This window comes from Colletotrichum jinshuiense, chromosome 1 (genome assembly GCF_051148585.1).
Source record: "Colletotrichum jinshuiense chromosome 1, complete sequence".
In the NCBI taxonomy this organism is placed as follows: Eukaryota; Fungi; Ascomycota; class Sordariomycetes; order Glomerellales; family Glomerellaceae; genus Colletotrichum; species Colletotrichum jinshuiense.
This window is the reverse complement of record NC_139302.1, coordinates 4,351,363-4,371,080: the sequence shown is the minus strand read 5'-3', so window position 1 is coordinate 4,371,080 and position 19,718 is coordinate 4,351,363. Positions and strand designations below refer to the sequence as shown.

The 19,718-nt window shown below is 55.7% G+C and overlaps 5 protein-coding genes across 5 annotated transcripts; 1 reads left to right on the top strand and 4 right to left on the bottom strand.

Annotated features, from left to right (window-relative positions):
* Window positions 1–1,818: 1,818 nt before the first annotated feature.
* Window positions 1,819–2,643, bottom strand: EsH8_I_001123 (F1F0 ATP synthase subunit h; the record flags this gene model as incomplete). The annotated part of the gene is made up of 3 exons (XM_083268536.1): window positions 1,819–2,090; window positions 2,430–2,514; window positions 2,617–2,643. The coding sequence occupies 3 exons, from the start codon at window positions 2,641–2,643 to the stop codon at window positions 1,819–1,821; spliced, it is 384 nt and encodes a 127-aa protein (XP_083118974.1).
* A 982-nt stretch (window positions 2,644–3,625) lies between these two features.
* EsH8_I_001122 (cytochrome and DOMON domain-containing protein) lies at window positions 3,626–5,466 on the bottom strand (the record flags this gene model as incomplete). Its single annotated transcript, XM_083268535.1, has 5 exons — window positions 3,626–4,006; window positions 4,099–4,952; window positions 5,008–5,083; window positions 5,210–5,305; window positions 5,365–5,466. 5 exons carry the CDS (start codon window positions 5,464–5,466, stop codon window positions 3,626–3,628), a joined length of 1,509 nt encoding a protein of 502 aa, XP_083118973.1.
* Window positions 5,467–11,360: 5,894 nt separating this feature from the next.
* On the bottom strand, window positions 11,361–12,932 carry EsH8_I_001121 (kinase-like domain-containing protein; the record flags this gene model as incomplete). The annotated part of the gene is made up of 1 exon (XM_083268534.1): window positions 11,361–12,932. One exon carries the CDS (start codon window positions 12,930–12,932, stop codon window positions 11,361–11,363), a length of 1,572 nt encoding a protein of 523 aa, XP_083118972.1.
* A 2,105-nt stretch (window positions 12,933–15,037) lies between these two features.
* Window positions 15,038–16,922, bottom strand: EsH8_I_001120 (major facilitator superfamily domain-containing protein; the record flags this gene model as incomplete). Its single annotated transcript, XM_083268533.1, has 5 exons — window positions 15,038–15,485; window positions 15,551–16,330; window positions 16,384–16,457; window positions 16,633–16,654; window positions 16,702–16,922. 5 exons carry the CDS (start codon window positions 16,920–16,922, stop codon window positions 15,038–15,040), a joined length of 1,545 nt encoding a protein of 514 aa, XP_083118971.1.
* A 1,206-nt stretch (window positions 16,923–18,128) lies between these two features.
* Window positions 18,129–19,160, top strand: EsH8_I_001119 (uncharacterized protein; the record flags this gene model as incomplete). Its single annotated transcript, XM_083268532.1, has 1 exon — window positions 18,129–19,160. One exon carries the CDS (start codon window positions 18,129–18,131, stop codon window positions 19,158–19,160), a length of 1,032 nt encoding a protein of 343 aa, XP_083118970.1.
* Window positions 19,161–19,718: the final 558 nt, after the last annotated feature.

The window sequence follows — 19,718 nt, the reverse complement described above, 5'->3', positions numbered from 1 at the left end:
CAAACACACAATAAGCTCCTTGATGAGACTCTGAATACCGTGGGGCCCCATAACATTGGTGACCTCAATATTTCGGACCGTCTACTTTATCAACTATTTTTTTTTTTGCTCTTTCATGCATGCATGTTCATCACAGGCCATCGCGGGATCATTCCGCATCGGAGAAGATTGGAGATTAGTTGGAGGAAGCAGGACCTCAACAGGATGCGTCGTGGTGCCCACCGAAGTCCACCTCTCAGCAAGACTGCAGCTCTGCGATGGGAGGTTTGTCTTTGGGGTGCTCGAGTAGTTCAGTGGTTGCGGCGGGGCTCCAGGCTGACTCGGGAGTTATCCTGGTTTTATCACACCTAGGAACTCCGTTGGTGAGCAGCCTGACGGCAGAGAGAAACCACGACAGGAGGGGAGAACTGGTAGCGGCTCGCAGAAGAGCCGCCTTTGATACTACTTAGTTAGGTAGCTAAAGAAACCCGTTCTCTCCATACCAGGATCTCTGAACATGTTTGCCTTGTCATTTGACCTGTGCTTATGTCACCCAAAAGGAAAAAAAGGAAGAAGGGGGATAAAAAGCATCGTTGTGATGATGTTTTTGTTATTGGTTTTGTAGAACAAACTGTCTGGGCTAATGCATGTTTATACCACTCGACTTCGCAGAAGAATCAGTATGTCAAGAAAGTTCTCACCTAATACGACTGGAGACTGAGCAGTATATATATTCCCCCCCTCGCTTAGTAAGGAAGCAGTGTATTGAAATGAGGCGCGCGAGGCACTCTTTTGCCATGACGAAGAGAGAGAGAGGGAGGAAGAGAGAGGAAAAGGGGTGGAACACTGGGCCGGCTGTCAGTTGTGGAGACTTGACACGGCAGTTGATGTTTTTCTGTTGATGTGTGTTTTTGTTGCCCAAGGGACGACGACGACGGCGGCGACGACCGCATTGACAACAACATACCCGCACGCGCAACACACGTCAACACTATGACTCTTAACCGCGTTTTCTTCAAGAGGGGAGGGGAGGGGGTGTCTCCCCCCTCCTCCTCAACCCATTATGCGTCGAGGAGAGTTTGGGTAAGATGCCCACGCCCTCCTCCCCATTCCCGCTTGCTTCTGGTTTACCCAGTCTTGGAGGCATCTTGTCTTCAGTTCACACGTTTTGGTCTGGTCTGCCCTCGTCCGGGAGTTTCCGGGGGTGCAGGTCTCCACATGGGGAACCGCTACCTTTGTGGTTGTACTGGGAAACCCCAGCTACAAGTTTGGGATACAGGAAAAGGCTTCAGTCTGGCCTCTCTTTGTGAAAAAACAACAATAAAAAAGACATCGCCAGTATTATGGTGGAAGCGTCCTTTACAAGGGGGGGGGCTGGCTGTAATAGTGCCGGGCGGCTGTACGCAGGATGATGACGCGTGGATGGGCACGAGGTGCTGGTGTGAACGAGTCGGTTCTGGATACACACACACAGACCATTGGGCGAGATGGAGCAGACACATTTGAGCGCATGCAAATAGCATTCCTAGCCAGCGAGGTTGCAGCTGGACAATATACACGGGATTACCACCTCCCAGCACACCTTTCCCCTCGTTCCGGGCTCTTCTCCTCTCGTCTCTCTCTCTTTCTCCTGTCCTCAATGATAAAACACGCTCCCCCTTCATCGGTCCGTCGGGCAAGCGGCAGATACACATCCAGGAGCAAGTCGGAAAAGCGCTTTTTCCCCGTCACTCCGGATAGACGATGTTTTCGGTCGATTGATAAAGACGGCGAAAATGTTGTCGATAAACTTTTGTATACGGGCGGGGGGGCTGTCGAGAATACGGGTAGGGTTGGCGTTTAGTGGTGAGCCTCCTCCTCGTCCTCCTCGATCATGAGCCAGTCGTGCTTGACGGGCTCGCCGCTGGCGGCGGCCTGGGCATCCTGGCCCTCGACCTCGACGGCCATGCTCTCGTACTCCTTCAGGCTGGCGGCGAGATCGGCCTCCTCGGGGGACTTGGGGGTCTGGGGGAGGGAGAAGGTCTGGACCTGGCCCTGGGCGTCAGAGTCCTTGACGGGGGTGGGCTTGTAGGCCTTGAGCTCCTTGAGGTAGAGCTCCTGGACGAAGTCGGCTATATCGGGGTTTGGAGGTTAGTGCTTGTACTAGTGCTAGATCCTGTGGCTTCGATGGCGAGGAGGTGAGCTCAACGGGGGAGGAGGGCAGTAGACGAGCACGAAATGATGATTGTCGGTGTCGAATTGGTCGAGGGGGGAGGGTGGTGTCGATGTGTTGACGATGTGATGATGGCCGATATCGTCACCCGGGGTGAGGGCGCACCCGTCCCCAGCTTCGGAGCTTGGCCTCCCTTAGCCGCACCGGCAATCCGAACCACGACCCGTTCAACCGCATCGAGCTCCCGCCTCCTCCGAGCAATTGTGTCGACGATAGGAAATGAAAAAGGACGACGAACCTCTTCGCGAAACCGTGGGGGCGATGAATCCCCTCATCTGGACGGCGCTGGGCCTCGCCAGCCGAGTGACAGCCGAAGCGGCGCGCTATTACCTCAGGTGTCAGTTTTTTTCTCTCTCCTTCTCCGATCGAACCGCGCGACGGCGACGCAAACATGGGCCGGGATTGCAGGCGAGGGAAGGACGTACAGTGGCTCTGGACAATTGGACGAGCATCTTGATATGTGGGTGGTGGCTGGCTCAATTGGGGACACCGGGGGAAGGGGGGAGAGGAACGACGGGTGGTTGAGGGTTTTGTACGGGACAGGACGTAAAAAGCTGGAGTGAGCCGGTTCGGTTTGGTTGGACGCAATGATCACCGCTACAAAGTTGATGCCTCAGGCCTGACTAGAGTGGCCTGCAGGAAGAAAATGGCAGGCAGGATTCGATTTCACTTTCTCCACTTTCACCTGCGCCGGCGCGGATCGGGGGAACACGAGGAGAACTGAGCGGTGGGCCGATGTCACGTGAGAATCGACTCTCTCACTTTCCGCAGTGGCCTGCGTGGGCGTGGGTTGCATCGGTAGTCGCCCGCCAGCCAAAAGGAACGGTTTCGTCAGTCCTGAGCCGAACCACCGACATCATAGGCTCGCCGCTCGCTGGTCCGGCACCCATACCAGGCGTTTGGGTCTGCTGGGCCTAAGCTCCTTGCGATCTTCCTAGCTCCCCAAAAGCTGCTCGATGGCTTTGCATGAATGACCTCACACACCCAACTTTGCCTACCGTCTCACAACTGGTTACTCCTCCATGACCGGGCTTGATTGCTAGTGTCACACACCGATAGTCACAAGTTTTTCTTCCGCAGATTTGTCTCATCACCTAATTCGCAAGTGTTACAAGGCACAACAACCACCGGCAAAAGTATAACTGGGATAGATCAAGTGATCATTCATTCATAGTCTCGCTGTCAGCGAGGTGATGTCAGCACCAACGCCTCCCAACTCCATATTCTACAACCCATTTGCCGCCTCCTCGGGATGCGGTCCTGGGCACCCCAAAGCATATTATTGGGATACCACCCAATCATGCATTGGTATAACCATTAAACAGAACAAATGAGAAACCAAACCAAACTATCCCTCCCAACCAACCGAACCAACCCCCTTTCGCTTCTGCGATCCTTTTCGTGGATCGCGCACTAAAAACACAGCCTTCCTGCTTATTTCTTTTGGCGGTAGGGGATGCGTTGCTGAGACTCGGGGGACTCGTGGCTCTCCTGGTGCTTGATAGCGCGGTCGGACTTGGACTTCCGCGTCTGGCCCCAGACGCCGGCCCCGATCCACGCTACACCAACAACGGCAGCAACCACAGAGTAAGTAATGACATAGCTTCTGGGCGAGCTGGAAAGCTCAAGGCCCAGACCGCCGTTGATGATTCCCAGGAGCATCAACGCCCTGCCATACCAGATGTGGACGTGGCTAACGACGCCGCGGGTCTGATGCTTCTTGTAGTATGCGTGGTGTGCGTATCCAAGGAAGGGCTGGACGGCCAGCATGGCTACAACTACAGTACCCAGGATCGTGTGGGTTTGCGCGAAGAGCTACAATTCGTCAGCCTTGTGATCCTAGGTGGCTGGCCTGGAAGGCCACAGAGGGAGTTCTCTCCTGGTTTACAGAAGAAAAGGCGACTTACATAACCGTTGTCACGGGCATAGACGTAGCCGGTACCGAAGCCGGCCCACATCAGGAAGAAGGCAATCGACTGCCAGGCAGCGTGGACCATCCACTTGCCCAGCAGGGGCATGAGGATAGAGCCGATGGGGTACAGGAGAACAAAAGCGATCGACATTAGGATGCCATGAGCGAGGAGGACGTTGGACATGCCACCGTCACCGTTAAATACAACGCCGCCGCCGCTGGTAGAGCCGCCGTTTCCACTGCCGCTGCCGCTGCCGCTGCCACTGCCGCTGCCGCTTCCATTGCCAGTGCCACTGCCACCATCAACCGAGCCACTCGCAAACGGGTTGCTGTCAGTCTCAACAGTTGCCTGGGTAAGGTCGAGGTTGAAGCTGGTGTGGCTATCGTGCTCATTGATGCTCTGGCTGACGCTAGCCGAGTTGAGGGCACTGCCAGACTTCCACGCCGCGATCCAGGAACTGGTGGCCGAGTTGAGGGCCATGGAGCCACTGCTCCACTGGGCACAGTTGGTGCAGAGAACGTTGGCGGTCATGACACCATTCGCGACGCCGGACCCAGCAAGAAGCTCCAGGGCGGCGCCGTTTGAAGCGTAGGTGGGCATGTTGTGGCCACGCGCGGTACGGGGGCTGATGGTGACGTTGCCGTTGCCGTCAGCATACATGATGAACATGTTGGAGTCCGACATCGACGAGCCGGTGGCGAGAGCGACCCATTGGTAACTGGTCGGAGCAGTCATCTGGAAGTACATGTTGCCGGAGCCAGAGCTAGAAGCAACCTGGGGGACTGCAACGCGGAAACAAATCTCGTTGGGGCATGCTTCAATGGCGCTGGCGGAGACAGTCGCCGCATCTGTTGCAGCTGTTAGCTGTGACGATCAAGAGCGTCAGGAGTTTCATCTACGTACAGAGCGCAGCCGCAAGAGAGGAAGCTGTGAAGGCCTTCATCGTAACGAAGATCTTGATCGACTTGCTATGTGGAGGCTGCTGCTAGGCCAAGACAGTCAGCAACGTAGAACAATGCGGCAGGCCCAGTGGGAAGGGTCCGGAGTAGTTAAATCAACGGCGACGGCAGTCAGTGGGGGGTGGGGGGACCGGGATGTGACATACGTCTTCTTGTGTATGTAGGGAGGCTCCGGACTTGTCGTTGGAGTATAAGGCAATTGGAGGCGAGCTGAAGTGAGGTAGGGTGGGAGCTCCGGGGTTCTTAAAAAGAAGTGTCGGGTGAGTGAAGATGGCCCAGCTCGACGGTGCTGAAGGCGTACGTAGGCGTGCGGTGCTAGGTTCAAAGCGGCGTTGAGGGAGGACGGTGCAATCACGGTGGCATTGCTCGTTCTGCCAACCGTTTTGCTATGATTTGCGTTCATGGCACTTGCTCCCTCTCCCCACGTCGTCAGTCAAGAAGTCTTGGCGCGGGAAATGCTAACGTCCTCATACACTAACTAGCACAAGGTCATCCCGTTTAATTTTGGGGGGGCGTGTTATTTCTCGACGCAGTCTCGGGAGTCGGACCCCGGCCCTGGCTTCGGTCCATGCCTCTCGTTCTTGCCCCTCCTCCCCTTCGTTTTAATGGATCTTGGCTTGGGGGAGTGCGGCCAGCGGTGTTGGCCTGTCTCTGGCAGTTTAAGCCACGCAGGGGATGACCCCTGGAGCACCCGTAACACAGGCGTAAGATGGCCGGCTGCAGGCTGCATTGGACAACCCAACTAATAGCTGATGTTAGCGTTTTCCTTAGATCCTAGAGGAGCTTTAGATAAGGCTAGAGATCAGCACATGTGCGACGGCACGCCTTCCTCGACATAGCCACGCAGATCAGAAGTTGTCATAGGCTCAGTACCACAACAATGAGGGTGTGGAGGGGAGTGGAGGTCCCGCGTCGACGGACCCGGTCGGTACAATACGTTCCCCCGGGGCCAATGAAGCCTAAAAAATGGGCGGGGAGACTAATCAGGTACTGATGCCCCTGGTGATAATTTTGACTCCTTGCAATGCATGCCCTCTTTCAGAATGTCAGGCAGAATTGGAAAGGATGTGATTGGACGGCGTGTTTGCCCCAGCCCCCGATGTTGGATGGGGTGGCCCCGGACAGATGGTGCTCCGGGATGGCAACTTGGCTTGGCTGGCTCTGGGCGAGCATCAACGAGCAATTGGCATCCGTGATGTAGCAGAGCGAACGAGAATCCCGCACCCTGGATAGGCCCTCCCAGAGAGGCGCAAACACACGCGAACAATGAGATGTTGTTCAGCACATGGAGATTGAGAGGTCCGGGCTGGGGCATCCTGGGCGGAAGCTGGCAGAGTTCTACGCATATAGGACTAGCGGGTTGGCAGGGTGTTTCTGCTAGTTTTCCTGGGGCCGTGGGCAGTGACTGCCCGATACGGAGCACGAACTCAAAACGAAATGAGAGGTGAGGGCAGGGAGCAGCCCAGCCAGGTGGAGAGAAGTTGGAAACGAAACGCCTAACTGGCGGCCGTCGATACCCTGCATATGCGTAGTGAAGTTTTGCTTAGGGCCGATGGCTATTGCCAGAAAAGTCGAGGTGAACGGGCCAATGGGTGGTGGGTTACATGGACGGGCAGGCTCAGCCTCTCGGATGCAAAATGACGCCGTGCGGGCGGCCGAGGTCTCTGCTGCCGTAAGCCTTGGTCAGAAACAGTGTTTTGGGGATATCGGGCATTTGCGAGGGAGAAGGCATACGCAAGCATTCCATGGTAAATGCTTGGCCTGGGACGATGGAAAGCGAGTTGGGCCAACGAGAAAAGCGGAAGAAGTGGAACAGGGGACCGGTCGCTGTGATGAGCGCACCTCCGGGCTGCATGCCCCGTCACCACTGCCTTCAGCACATTACTCTGTACAGATACAGCTACCTAGATATGCATCCAGGGTTGCCAACAGTGGCTGGCCATGGCAGGGGCAGGAACGTGTTGAGGAGTTGGCGCTGCCCAGAGAGGCATCGGGCACGCACCTCCGTATTGGCTGAGATGTACACGGACAGTGCCACAGTAAGCCACCATTCACATTCAGGCCTTGTGAAGGTGCATACAGACTAAGGACGTGGGCCAGTCTTGCCTTGCTCGAGCTTCCTCACCGCACTTGCTAAATAAAAATAAAAATAAAAATAAAAATAAAAAGAGAGCCGGCGTGTCGCATAGGAAAACGCCTAGAATAACGCCGCTGGACCGGCGCTCAGTTCCTTATCGTCCACTACCACGGCACCCGCCGCGCCTGGAACCAAAACACACTTACTTTTTGCATGTACGCTCAACGCCGTCTGAATCTGGCCAGTCACATACTACCAATATCGTCTTACTCCGGGATATGGTATACACTTACACGCCCACAAGGTGCACCTGTGTTGTCTCTTGCCAAGCGCCCCGGACAGGCTTGCTGACGAGGTACGTTGCGCCAAGGAGGGCGTGTATCTGACGGCAGGCGCAGCTTTCGGCATTTCTCTTGGTGTTCCCTGCTGCTGCGTCTCAGCCCGAATCCTCACCGTCACCGACAGAATGGGTCATTCTGTTCTCACTCCCAAACGGCCTCTCACCCACGAGGCTTCGATCATCTCCCGTCGGCCAAAGGTTATCTTTGCTGGCCGAGAAATGCAACCACTTCAGCACCGACCACGCCTGCATGTACCACAGTAGTAATTCATTGAGGGTCGAACTTGACGGAGGGGAGGTACATGTGTTCATGGGCCGATGAGTCCTGCATACACACCACGTATGCACGTCTGCACGTCTGCGGCGAAGTCGATCAAACCGTCCAACTAACCCGCCCGTCCATCCATCCTCATTTGTCAAACCCCTTCACAAAAACGGCGCCAGTTGAACAAGCGCGGATCAGCACCGACGCAGGCCGCGCAATGCCTTTCCCGTCTTTTTACATGTCCCCCACTAGACGGAGCGAAAGACGGGTCAGAATGGCGGCAGATCGCCTGGGGAGACGACTGGGGACGACGCTACCTACCAGTTCTAGACCTGGTTGGTCTTGAACAAGGTTGGTCAGAGATACCAAGCTCTCTGCCCAAAACCGGAAGGATTCGATCTGAGCCCGGCCACCCACGCGCCTTTGACGCCGTGTCGAAAAGATGAAACTCTACTACTCCATGTACACGCTGACAACAAATGCCTTCTCTTCTATTCGTCTGAATTTTCGCAGGCACTTGCCTGTTTTCACTGTTCCTTGGCTCAAGTAATGACGCACTTTGATCCGAAGTCTGCATGACTTCCCGAGATCATTGTCTCTGTCCCGCGTCCATTGGCACCTGCCATGGCACAGGCAAACAATATACACGCCTCTCAAGCCTCGCACAGTCCGGCAAGACGGCCACCTCAGACAGGCTACGGACCATACTCCACCTCACGGATTCAGGGACGGATACCGGCAAACTTTTGCAATCTGCGTGTCAAAGCTGCAAGGCAGGCTCTGCTGATGGACCACTGAAGCTTGAGCAGTGCGCAAACAATACACCAAAACAAAACACTGGACCAAAAATGCACAACCTCCCAAGACATGCAGGAGGAGGCTTACACTACTACCGGTACCGAAATGTCCGAAAACAGCAGCAACATTGCGTCACTGTTTGGGGCTCAGGGTTCTTCCCCACGCTCGTTCACCACGCCAAGCTGCCGAGGCCCCCATCCAGCGCCTACTCACCAGCGCGCATCACCTCGAGGCCCATCCCAGTCCACGTCTATACCGGTATGGGTTTCAATAGACCTCTTGTAAATGGCAGAAATCTCTCGTCGAGATTGGGTTTTGCGAGAACTTGCGCTGCCACCCTCTATTCCAATGCTAAACCCGAACTTACCCTGTCCCTCCTTCTAGGAGTGCTTTAAGTGCATGCTTTTGGAACGTCCCAGGTCACCCGCATATTAGGTTTGCTGCAACAGCGGGATGGCTAATGCCTTCACCACATCCGATGATGATGGACGATAGTTTACCCCAAACGCAATGAAACCTTCAGGGCAAGTCGTTACGACTTGCAAAGTTTCCACCAACCCTCGTGGCCGGCCACGCCACGGTCCCAGACCTGACCTGTCACGGCGCCGTCAGCAAAAACCTAGTTCTCCGACGATCTCTTGCCTGGTCATCACTCACCATGAAGATCGACTCGTCGCGTCGAACTTCAAGCCCCATTCCGGCCACGGCGGCCGGAGTGGGGCCGGTTCGGGGCCTCACTTAGCCGAGGAGGGTTGTGCCTGCCGTCCCCCCGTCTATCATCCCCCAGATCGCACCTGAGTCGCCAGCGAGTCGGGTGAACTCTATTACACCGCTAAGTCTAAGCGATGGCACAACAATCATCCCGCCCCGAACATGGATTGCTCCGGTGGCGCAGTCCCATATCCCTAGCTGCGATTCTTCACGTGGTCGCATGTAATGTAATAGTAGCTCAAGCCATCGAGGCTGAGCAGCTGTCAATTCGACTTTATCTGGTATTGGACGTAAGGCTCCTAGGATGACGGGACATCGTCAACCCCGACCCCCGGGACAAACAGCATCTCTAGCAGGCGCTATGCGGTGTTTGGTGGGTTCGTAACTTCTGTCAGCCGACCCCACAACAGTTACTACCTTTCAATAAGGTATCGACTATCCGTAATACCACTCCAGTCTTGCCCACACTTGACGCAGTAACGACTAGGCATTCGCAACGTCTTCCGCTAACCGCAGCATCCACTAGCTTCTTCAGACGCCTCGCCAGCAGCAATTGGGTTTCTGGTAAGAGCACAGCCTGGCCTAGGCTGCCCAGAGGCCGAAGGTTCTTTTGGCTCCAGCTCTATTAGTCAGAGTGAAGCGAGTACGGTGTGCCCAAATGACGCCAAGCTCAACCTCTCCTTTGGCCCAACATAACGACGCAGCCAATTACTTGTCGGCAAGGAAGGGGGTTACCCATCTCACCCGAACACATGTCATCTTGTGCGACTCGATTGTTGGCATTCAAGATTTCATTTTATTTTTGGCATTCACTGCCGTGGCCAACGACAACACCGAGATTAGCAACGGCCGCAGATGATATCACGAGTCCCCGGCGCTACATCTTAACCATCCGATGTCGTCCTGCACGCCGGAAGCACCGCGCGCGCAGGGCACGGGGTTTTTCCCTCGCCCATGAAACACAACGTCGACCTCGGCGAAAGGGGAAAGGAACAAAAAGCCATTGTTATGCGGCCCGGCCGTGTGCACTCGGGCCAGTAGCATTCGCCGCCGATGGGTCAGCAATCCGATGTTTGGAGCATTGTACGTACGCCCCTCCTCCGGAGCCCCGAAAAAGGGTACGACGACGAGGCGTCCGGCACTTGTGCGCTCCTGCAGGATTCCTCGAAAACAACCAAAAAAGCAAAAACAAAACGAGAAACAAAGATAGGAAAAAAGCTACCGTATGCCCGTATGTCGAAGATCCCAACAGGGGGACCGCCGAGCATCATGATCATGATGCCGGCGATCCGGTGGGCACATATCGAGAAAAACGGAAGATGGACGGCCAAATCCCACCGTTTCAACCTCCACGCCCCCCTTTCACAAGCAAACCTGGCGATGGGCGTAGCAGCCAAGCAGGAACCGCAGACTAGGACCGCGTAATCAAGGTGCTATCAGAGTCTTGCCAGGGAAAGGATGAACGCACGTCACAATGAAGGGGAAAAATTACAACAGCATTCCGATCCGGTCCTTGGCGGCAATCTGGACTCCAGGAGCCATGACTCGCTGCCAAGATGCCTAGCAGATCTGCCCTAGGAGCGCAGCGTCGGGCTGGAAACCACGGGATGCGAGAGCGATTGCTCGAAAGGGGGAGATGAGGAGGAAGCCGACGACGACAACAACGACGACGACGAATGGGCCTGGGGTCTTGGCCGAGACTCTCTGCGCGGTCTTTCTCGTCTTTGCCAAGGAAAACTCAAAAAACTTCGTATATATTCATCGTGGTGATGCATGAAAGTGACTTTTAAGTAATGCGCTACGCCTGTCAAACCCTCCTCAAAACAGAAAATCCGATCTCGATGCTCATGTTACGTCCCCCCAGTGGTCGAATCGCATGATTAATAATAATAGCCGTAGCCTTGGTTTTGCTCCGTGTCCAAGCCAATCTTGCTTCGCTTCAGAAACTCCATACTGGCCGGCTGCTCGCCGTTCCATTCCCGGTAAAGCTCCAAACCTTGTTTTTGTTCTACTCAATCCTTATCACTCGTCGCCAGTGTGTCTCGCTCTTGCCGACGACACGTTGTAAGTTCCGCTCGTCTGGCACCGCCGCTCTATGCATTCTCTCTATACTTCCGTGGTGTATCTGAACGCGTGGCTCTCTAGGAGGCTGCTCGAAGCAACAAAGCTGAAGCCACCAAACGGGTCATCCTCTTTGGCCGACATTGCGCTCCAGGGGTCCTTGGACGTGACCACAGGGCTCAGGGACAAGTCGGTGAACTCGGGCGCGAAGTTCTCGGCAAGTTCAGGGTCCGTGATCAGGGGCTGGATGGGCGGCTCGACCTCTCGGGCCGCTAGCTTCTTCCAGTCAATCTTCCTGAAGAAGCGATGACCCTTCATCGTCTGGAGATCCTTTGGCATGTTGGCCCCCAGTCGTTTCTTGGGGTCCTTCTTTAGGAGGCGCGTCAAGAGGTCCTTGGCGTCGGGGCTCAAAAAGTAAGGCATTACGAGTTTCTGCTTGACGATGTTTTGCTGAATCTTGGCATGGTTGCCGCCACGGAAAGGCGGGTTGCCAGTCATCAGGTCGAAGCCGAGTGCGCCGAACGACCACCAGTCGACAGCCTTTCCGTACTTCTGCCCCTGGATGACCTCGGGGGCCATGTACTCGACCGTGCCCAGCATCGAGTTGCAGTGATCCTCGGAAGGGTCGACGGCAACCTTGGACAGGCCAAAGTCGGTAAGCAGCAGGTGGCCCTCGGCATCCAACAGGCAGTTCTCCGGCTTCAGGTCACGATACACGACGCCCAGGGTGCTGTGCAAATGGGAGATGGCCAGAAGCATCTCTGCCATGTAGAACGCGGCAACGGGCTCGGCAAACATCTTCTCGGTACTCAGGTGGGTGAAGAGCTCGCCGCCCTGGCCGTACTCGAGGATCAGGTACAGTTTCTCATGGTCCTGGAAGGCATAGTAGAGCTTGACGACAAAGGGGTGCCTGCTGACCGATTCGAGGATCTGGCGCTCCGTCTTGGTCTGTTCGATGAGCTTCTTATGCACAGTCAAGGAAGCCTTCTTGAACTGCTTCTGAGCGTACAGCCGACCGGAGTTGCGCTGCTTGACCAACAGCACCGTGCCGTAAGTGCCCTTGCCCAAGCACCGGAGAGGCTCGAAGTCGTCGGCCGTCATCTTGCGCTGCAAGTCCATGCTACCCTCGATAGGCACGATGTTCCCGGTCCGCTCTCGGACACTCTCGTCGACGTAGTCGTGCTCCAGGTTGATCTCGTAACTCGTAGAGCCGCTCTCGGAACGCTCGCTGCCGGCCTCGCTCTGGCTGCCGTCCTGGCTTCCGCAGCGGCTCATGACAGCACTGCTAATGCCCAGCCCTTTCGAAAGACCGCCATGGCCGTGACCGTTGCCGCCGTTGAGCGTCAGGGTGCTAGTTCGGGAGGATGCGTCGAGGCTGAGGGGCTCCATTTGCAGGCGGAGCTTGGCGATGCCGGACACGGCAGGGGAAGAAGCTCCGCGCATGAGGGGGCTGCAGTTCGCGCTGACCACGTCGTCAATGCGGGCCGGCCGGCCGCGCTTCGAGGAGACGGGCGGGGTGGCGCAGACGCCATAGTCGGAATCCTCGTCGCCGGAGGTGGCGGGGGTGTTCTGGAAGCCGCGCACCGTGTTCAGTGCGGGCGCCGCCTTTGAAATCATGGTTCCGGTGGTGTGAGGGGGTTGTTTAGGGAGGTCGCTCCTTGTAGTAGTGAATATTGCCCGTAAACGAGGGGCGCGCGTCGGTGTCCCGCTCGCGCCCTGGCTTGGTGAAGGCCTTCACTTTGGTAGGGGGTTTAGATGGGAAGCACAAGAACTGTGCCTCGGCGTCGCTCGGGGTCGGCGCGTGGCTCGAATTCGTAGTTTCTCTGGACTTTCTTGTGGCTCGGGGTGCGCATCTGGTGCCTGAGGAAAGAGTTGGAGTTGTCGCAAGATCCTTTTTCACTATGCATTGGTGGTCGGTCGGTTCTCTTCCGATCGCGGTCAGCAAGTCGAGTTTGGGAAGGGAGGGAGGGGAGTATTCACCAAAATGGTGTTGAAGAGGGAAAAGGGAAAGGAGGGAAGTTCGAAACAGGGCCCGGGTGGAAGAAATTCAGGAAAACTCAACCCGCCCAGGCCGTTCCTTGGGCCGGGACAGGCCACCCACGGCGGGCAGCAGCGAACCAGCCAACCAACCAGATTGCCAGCCCATGTCAGCCGGCGAGTGACTTTTCGTTCACATGGGTGTGGGCGGGCGGACGGGGCGGGCGGCTTACTATGGTCTCTCGCACCTGCACCACTTTCCACTGCCCACTTCCCACTTTATTCTGGAGGGAGGGAGAGAGGGGAGATTTCGCGGGCGGAAGCCAAAAATTTGGACACCCGCGCTGGGGCCTTCTCGGGTCTTTCTCATTGGGCAGGCGCAGGGGCTGTAGGAGTTTTTTGCCTTGTTCGACTCAGCCCGAATTTTCTGGGCTTTGTTTTCCCTATGGAAGCCGCGGGGCTTTGTGCCTTGCCTGGCACTTTACTCGCTGCTCGCTCGCCCTTGTTCTGCCCCGACGCCCCTTCCAGGCCTTCCTCATTCGTGTCAAGTTCCGGATACCAGCGGGGATCAGCGTGTTACCTTACTATTACCGAAAGCGGTCAGCGGCGTCAGCGGAGCGGGAAGGTCCCATTCATATTCAGTGCGGTGCGGTGCAAGTGCAGCGTGGTCTATTTTCTATTTCAGCCGGAATCCCACCAACCAACAACAACATGACATGTCCCTTCCGCCTTCTCTCGTACACAGCAAGAAGGGACCGAGGCATCGCGAATCCGCCATGGAACGGAGGGCCGTACGAAGCCCTCCTTCAAAAAGTCACCCCCTGGCCCAGGCTTAGCGTTCCCCAAGCCGCGGAAATTGGGGGGACGAGAGGAGCCTCCCATTCATTAGTGTAAGGGGGGGGACGAGAACGATTATTTTTATGACGTCCGCCGCCTGTCACCAATTTTGTGGGGTGCCCCGTGCCTCTCTCGAGTGGTCTGACAACGGTCCTGCCCATTATCAAACATGTACCTAATAGCGCCGTTGGCCACTAATGTTCCTCAAATTGCATTTTTATATATCTTTTCATGCGCCCGCCCTGTGCGTGGCTGCGCGGCCCTCAACGCCGCAGTATTCCAAAGGGAGTGAGTGCGAGAAGCAAACATCAACAGGAACAATCAAAGTGGGAATGTTTGCTGGCATGAAGTAGCGTCCGAACAAAGGGCGCCGACAGGGGAGAAAATGATTCTGAGGCATGTCTCGGAGAGGTCGAGAACTTGGGAGCATGTAATGCAGAATTGCAACATTGGCCCGAGCATCATGTCTCACTTTTTGGGTTGCCAAAGCATGTTCCGGACTCCGTTAATAGACAGAATGACGATGAATCTTAGGCATCAGGTCTTACAAAAAATAAATTGCCGTGCAGAAGAAACGTGTGTAGCTAGCTGCTGATAACAGGCGTTTCCTTTGTCGAGAACCGCTACCCGATGGGGGATTGTGGCAGCGATTCATTCAGCCTGCTGGACATCGCAAACACATGTTCGTCGCAGCAACCACGAACGGCTTCTCCACTGGTTCCCACCGAATAAGGTACTCCATCTTCCGCAGGCAACCCTGTTGAAACTAGGACGACGATCTGCCCTCTCAACGTCACGGCTGGTTAGCTAAGCTCAAACGACCGATCCAACGACGCGCCCGGTTTCCCGTTCGTCAATACCCAGATGGCGCTGTCTAAAAGCCCCCGGAACACAAACCGCGGGCTGGTTTAATTCTCCTCCACATTTGTCCTGCAGTGCGTCTCAAGACTAAACCTCGCGAAGGGGCTCCTTTGCCTAAGCCGCTTGCTGAACCGGAAGAACAACCACGGCGTAATGCAGAAAACAGCCGCCAGCGCCGCGAGTATCGTCCCGGCGAAGTTGGCATTCAGGCCGGCGTACATCTCGTGCGCGATGAGCGGCATCAGCCCCGACGCGATGGCCCGCACAAAGGCGAGGCCCGAGAATGCCGACGCCGAATACAGCAGATACGAGTCCGCGAGGTATCCGCTGAGGGTGTGCGCCGTCTCGTTGACCGCGAAGCCCACGAGCACCAGCGCCGCCGTTGGGACCATCCAGTGCACGTTGCCCACCATCGGCGGGATGGTCCACGCGAACCACGCCAGCCCGATGGCTTGCGCTGGGGCAGCGAACGCGAAGCCGATGATTTTGTCTTCTCTGGAGTGACCCGTTAGCGTCATATTTAAAGGTTTTGATAGATGAGGCCCGGGATGTCTTCTTACGGCTGAACAGGGAGATTTTTGCGTTGACGGTCCCGGACAACTTTCATGTCCCAAAGACGAGGTAGGAAAGTAAAGAGGACGCCGACGGCGATGGCCAAGAACGGTAGTGACGCCTGGGTCTTGGTGAACCCGAGGGAGAGATACACCACAGTGAGCGACTCGGTGAAGAGGTAGATCATGCCCCATGACGACGCCGATATCAGTGCAACCATGATGACCAGCGGCTCTGTGAGCAGGATTTTCCCCGGCCTGACCACACTGATCCGAACCAACGCCCGCCAATCTGGCGCTGCATCAGGGTTATGCCAATCAAGGTCCTCTACAGTCGTCTCCTCCCGGATCTGCTTGATGATGCCTCCTAGCAAAAGGCTCGGCCTGCTCTCCTTGACCCCAAAGAGAGCGGCAAACAGAACCGCAGTGACGATTGCCGCGCTATAAAAGATCCATCGCCAGCCCACTGCCTCCGAGATATAGGCGGCGTAGATGGGCCCGAAGCATAGCCCTACCGTGGTCCCCGCATTCCACAGGACGATGATCCAAACCCGGCGCTTGGTGTTGAACATGTCTTCCACGCTGCCGGCGATGACCACGGAGGGCACTGCCGAGGCAAGGCCCGCGACGAAGCGGCCTATGTACACCGCCGCTGGAGAGTGCACAAGACCGGTGAGGAGACTGAATACGCAGAAGGCGGCACAGGACGTGATATAGGGGAGGCGGCGTCCGAAAAGCTCAGAGAAGGGGGGGATCAGGAAACCCCCAAGTGCTTGGCCGAGTTGATACCTGTTTGCAGTAAGCGATTGTCCGATACCCGGATAGGAGAGACCGTGACCTACATGAGAGTGAAGCCAACCAAGGATGCTTGTCGATCGAGTCCATAATCCGGAACGGCCTCCGTCGCGGCAACAGCCTACGCAGGAACGTGAGTATGACTTCAAATTATCCATTCGTTACTTGACGGCTGTGTTAGGTGATTAATTGTACGAAGCATCAAAATTGCCATGGTTCAGTCACCCCTTGGGGATTGTGGTCCAAGGATGGCGTGAACGGCTATATGGAAGACTTGATATAATGTATAAACTCACTCCGGTTGTGCTTATGATCGTCCTAACTTGAATTAGCTTCGGTGCGGGCCGAGACGCGGGGATACTCACGTGTACAACTCGAAAAGAATGATGACTGTGGTGTCAAACGTCTTTCTCCTTACTGACCAGTTCCTCGGGTGTGTCTTGCAGTCCCGCTGCCAGTTGATGAGACCATCTGCTCTTCGTTCGACGCCGTATCGTGCCAGGGTAACAGTTTCATCTGTCTCAACGACGGCACAGGCCTTCTTTTCGGAGCGAGACTCCTGAGAGTCGCGTCTTTCGAGTACCATTTCAGGAAGTAATGAACGGGTTATAATAGAGAAAAAGCAACTACCCAACGTCCAACCGCCAATGTTTCCGCTGGCAAGGAAAGTAGAAGAAAAGGCCTGAAAGACTGGCGAGAGGCAGCGCCCGGAGAACCCTACATCTTCGCGGCATCAATTAGGGGCCTATTCCTTCAACGGGTTTTTATCCCACACCGCTCATCAATGACTTCATCGCCAGAAACACCCATTAGGCCCAGAGCGGTCCATCACCCGCGCGGCTGAGCCGTCCAGGGAATCATCTCGAATGCCAAACCCCCCAACAGGCGCAGAAGCAGGAACCCCTGACCCGGCTCGGATTTTCGTAATTATTGATTCCTCGCAGCTTTCACGATTCCTAGGGCTGGTTCTCTAGCTTTCAGACCCCATAGGATTGCATCGCTGCTGCATGTGAGACCTGAAATGGTTACATCTGCCATAAGCGCTTGTGATGCCGCACGTTGACGGCCTGCCCAATCGCAGCACAACATCGGACTTTGGCCACCGGCTTTTTGTGGGCAGAGACGAGCCGAGTCCGAGCATCTTTGAATCATAACGACTGAATTGGACTGGTCGATTAGCTTAGCCCCCAGGCTCCCGCCCTCTTGACGACAGATCCTCCAGGAGTTGGCAAGCGAGGCGTCCCTATTGAGATGGCCCTGAGCTGACTGCAGGATCTCGCGTGTGATGGAAGGTGATATTTTGTGAGACGCCATATCCAGTCAAATCGCCGCAAGTAATGCGAGGATGTTGGATTACAAACTTTGCCCCCTCCCCCTTGAGCGAGAGGGTTGCTTCTAGAACCCAAGGCTGCACCCCTGGCATAATTCGACGCCAGTGTTTGGCGAGGGACCTAATAGGTGATCTGGGTCACACATATAGTACCTACGCCCTGGAGGCGCATCTTGTTGCATTGTGGAGGCAGGCGCACTTGATATCGACGAGGCTCGCCCGCCATCGAGGTCGAAGACTGGAACGCAATGCACGACGATGACGAACAGGTCCCTATGCGCTGGGGTTCACCCCTAGGGACTGGTTCAACGTTTGACTTCAGGAGTAAGTCACCACCGTCCCCTATTATGCTCTCCCTCGCTCTATTATCAGCCCTTTGTTGTCTTTCTTTCGAGTCCCCGTGGTGCCCGTTTATTCAACAATGAAGCTACAGGCGACGTCATCACGACTCCTTCTAAAGGCATGTTACTTGCCATTGCTCGGACAACACTCCATGATGATGTCTATGGCGAGGACTCTACAACGAGGAACTTTGAGCATGAAATGGCAAAGATATGCGGGCACGAAAGCGCAGCGTTTGTGCTCTCGGGCACGATGGCGAACCAGCTCGCCCTTCGCTCTCTCCTTCATCAACCTCCTCATGCCATCCTCGCTGATGCCGGCGCCCACATCATACACTGGGAAGCCGGGGGAATGGCCCACCTGTCAGGCGCCATGGTCCAAGGCATCCGCCCCAAGAACGGTCTTTACCTCACCGTCGACGACATCAAAAAGCACGCCATCTTGACAGACGACGTGCACAAGTGCCCCACCAGGGTGATCAGCGTCGAGAACACATGTTCCGGGGTGGTAGTTCCGTTGGCGGAGCTGCGGGAGATCAAGAAATGGGCCACCGCCCATGGCGTCTTCGTTCACATGGACGGGGCACGTCTCTGGGAGGCGGTCTCGGCCGGCGCGGGCAGCTTAGACGAGTTTGGCAGGTGCTGCGACGCGTTGACGCTGGACTTCAGCAAGAACCTCGGCGCGCCCATGGGCGCCATGGTCCTCGGGTCGTCCGAGTTTGTCAAGCAGCTCCGACGGCTCCGGAAAAGCATCGGCGGCGGGATGCGCCAGGCCGGCGTCCTGGTTGCCGCAGCACGTCAGGCCGTCGTCGAGAACTTTGGGCTGGGCACTCGGGATTCCCGAGGTGTGCTGCAGAGCAGTCGGTCGATGGCAGAGAGGGTCGGGATGATGTGGACGGCGAGGGGAGGGGCGTTGCTGAAGCCGGTTGAAACCAACATGGTCTGGCTAGATCTCAGAAGGAGTGGCATCGAACCAAGTGAGTTTAACGAGATAGGCAAGCAGCATGGGGTGAGGCTTGACGGGAAGAGGGTTGTGCTGCACCACCAGGTTGATGAGCTGGCGATGAAGCGACTAGGCGCCGTGATGGACGAGGTGCTAGGCCTTGTAAAAGAGACGCTGATACCAGCTACTGCTCTGAAATCCCGGTTATGAGCGCGTTTTCTGAATTGAAATCTCACATCTGTGCACAAGAGATCCCTGGAAACCGGTGCGGAAGCTAGAATGTGTCGGTATAGGTGAATGTTTGCGGTTGATGACTGGAGGCCTGTAGTAATGATGTCAAGCCAGGGCAACATTAAAATCTCTGCTACGGTTGGCTTTACATCATATACCTAGAATATGCATTCCAACTATAAACAAGGCCGCTTTCTTTACAGAAGATAGCACTTAATAAGCTATACATTTTCATTGGATGCGTAAGTAATCACGAAACCCGGCGCTGTACCAGTGAAAGTGCTTATTCTCTTTTCGTACAGAGACAAACCACCCTTTACTGAAAGCTGCGCCGCTAAGGCCCTGATATCTGCACTTTCTGTTTTCGGTCGAGCTTGTGGAACAAAATATTGGATTGAGTGAGTGGTTCTCCGTCTAGATGCGTATATTCGACACGCTGTTAATTCACGACTAATATGCACTGCATCAAGGCCGCACGCTTAGGGTGAGTTGGAGCAAGGCACCTTCGCACAACGAACGCAGATACTGGTATTGTTC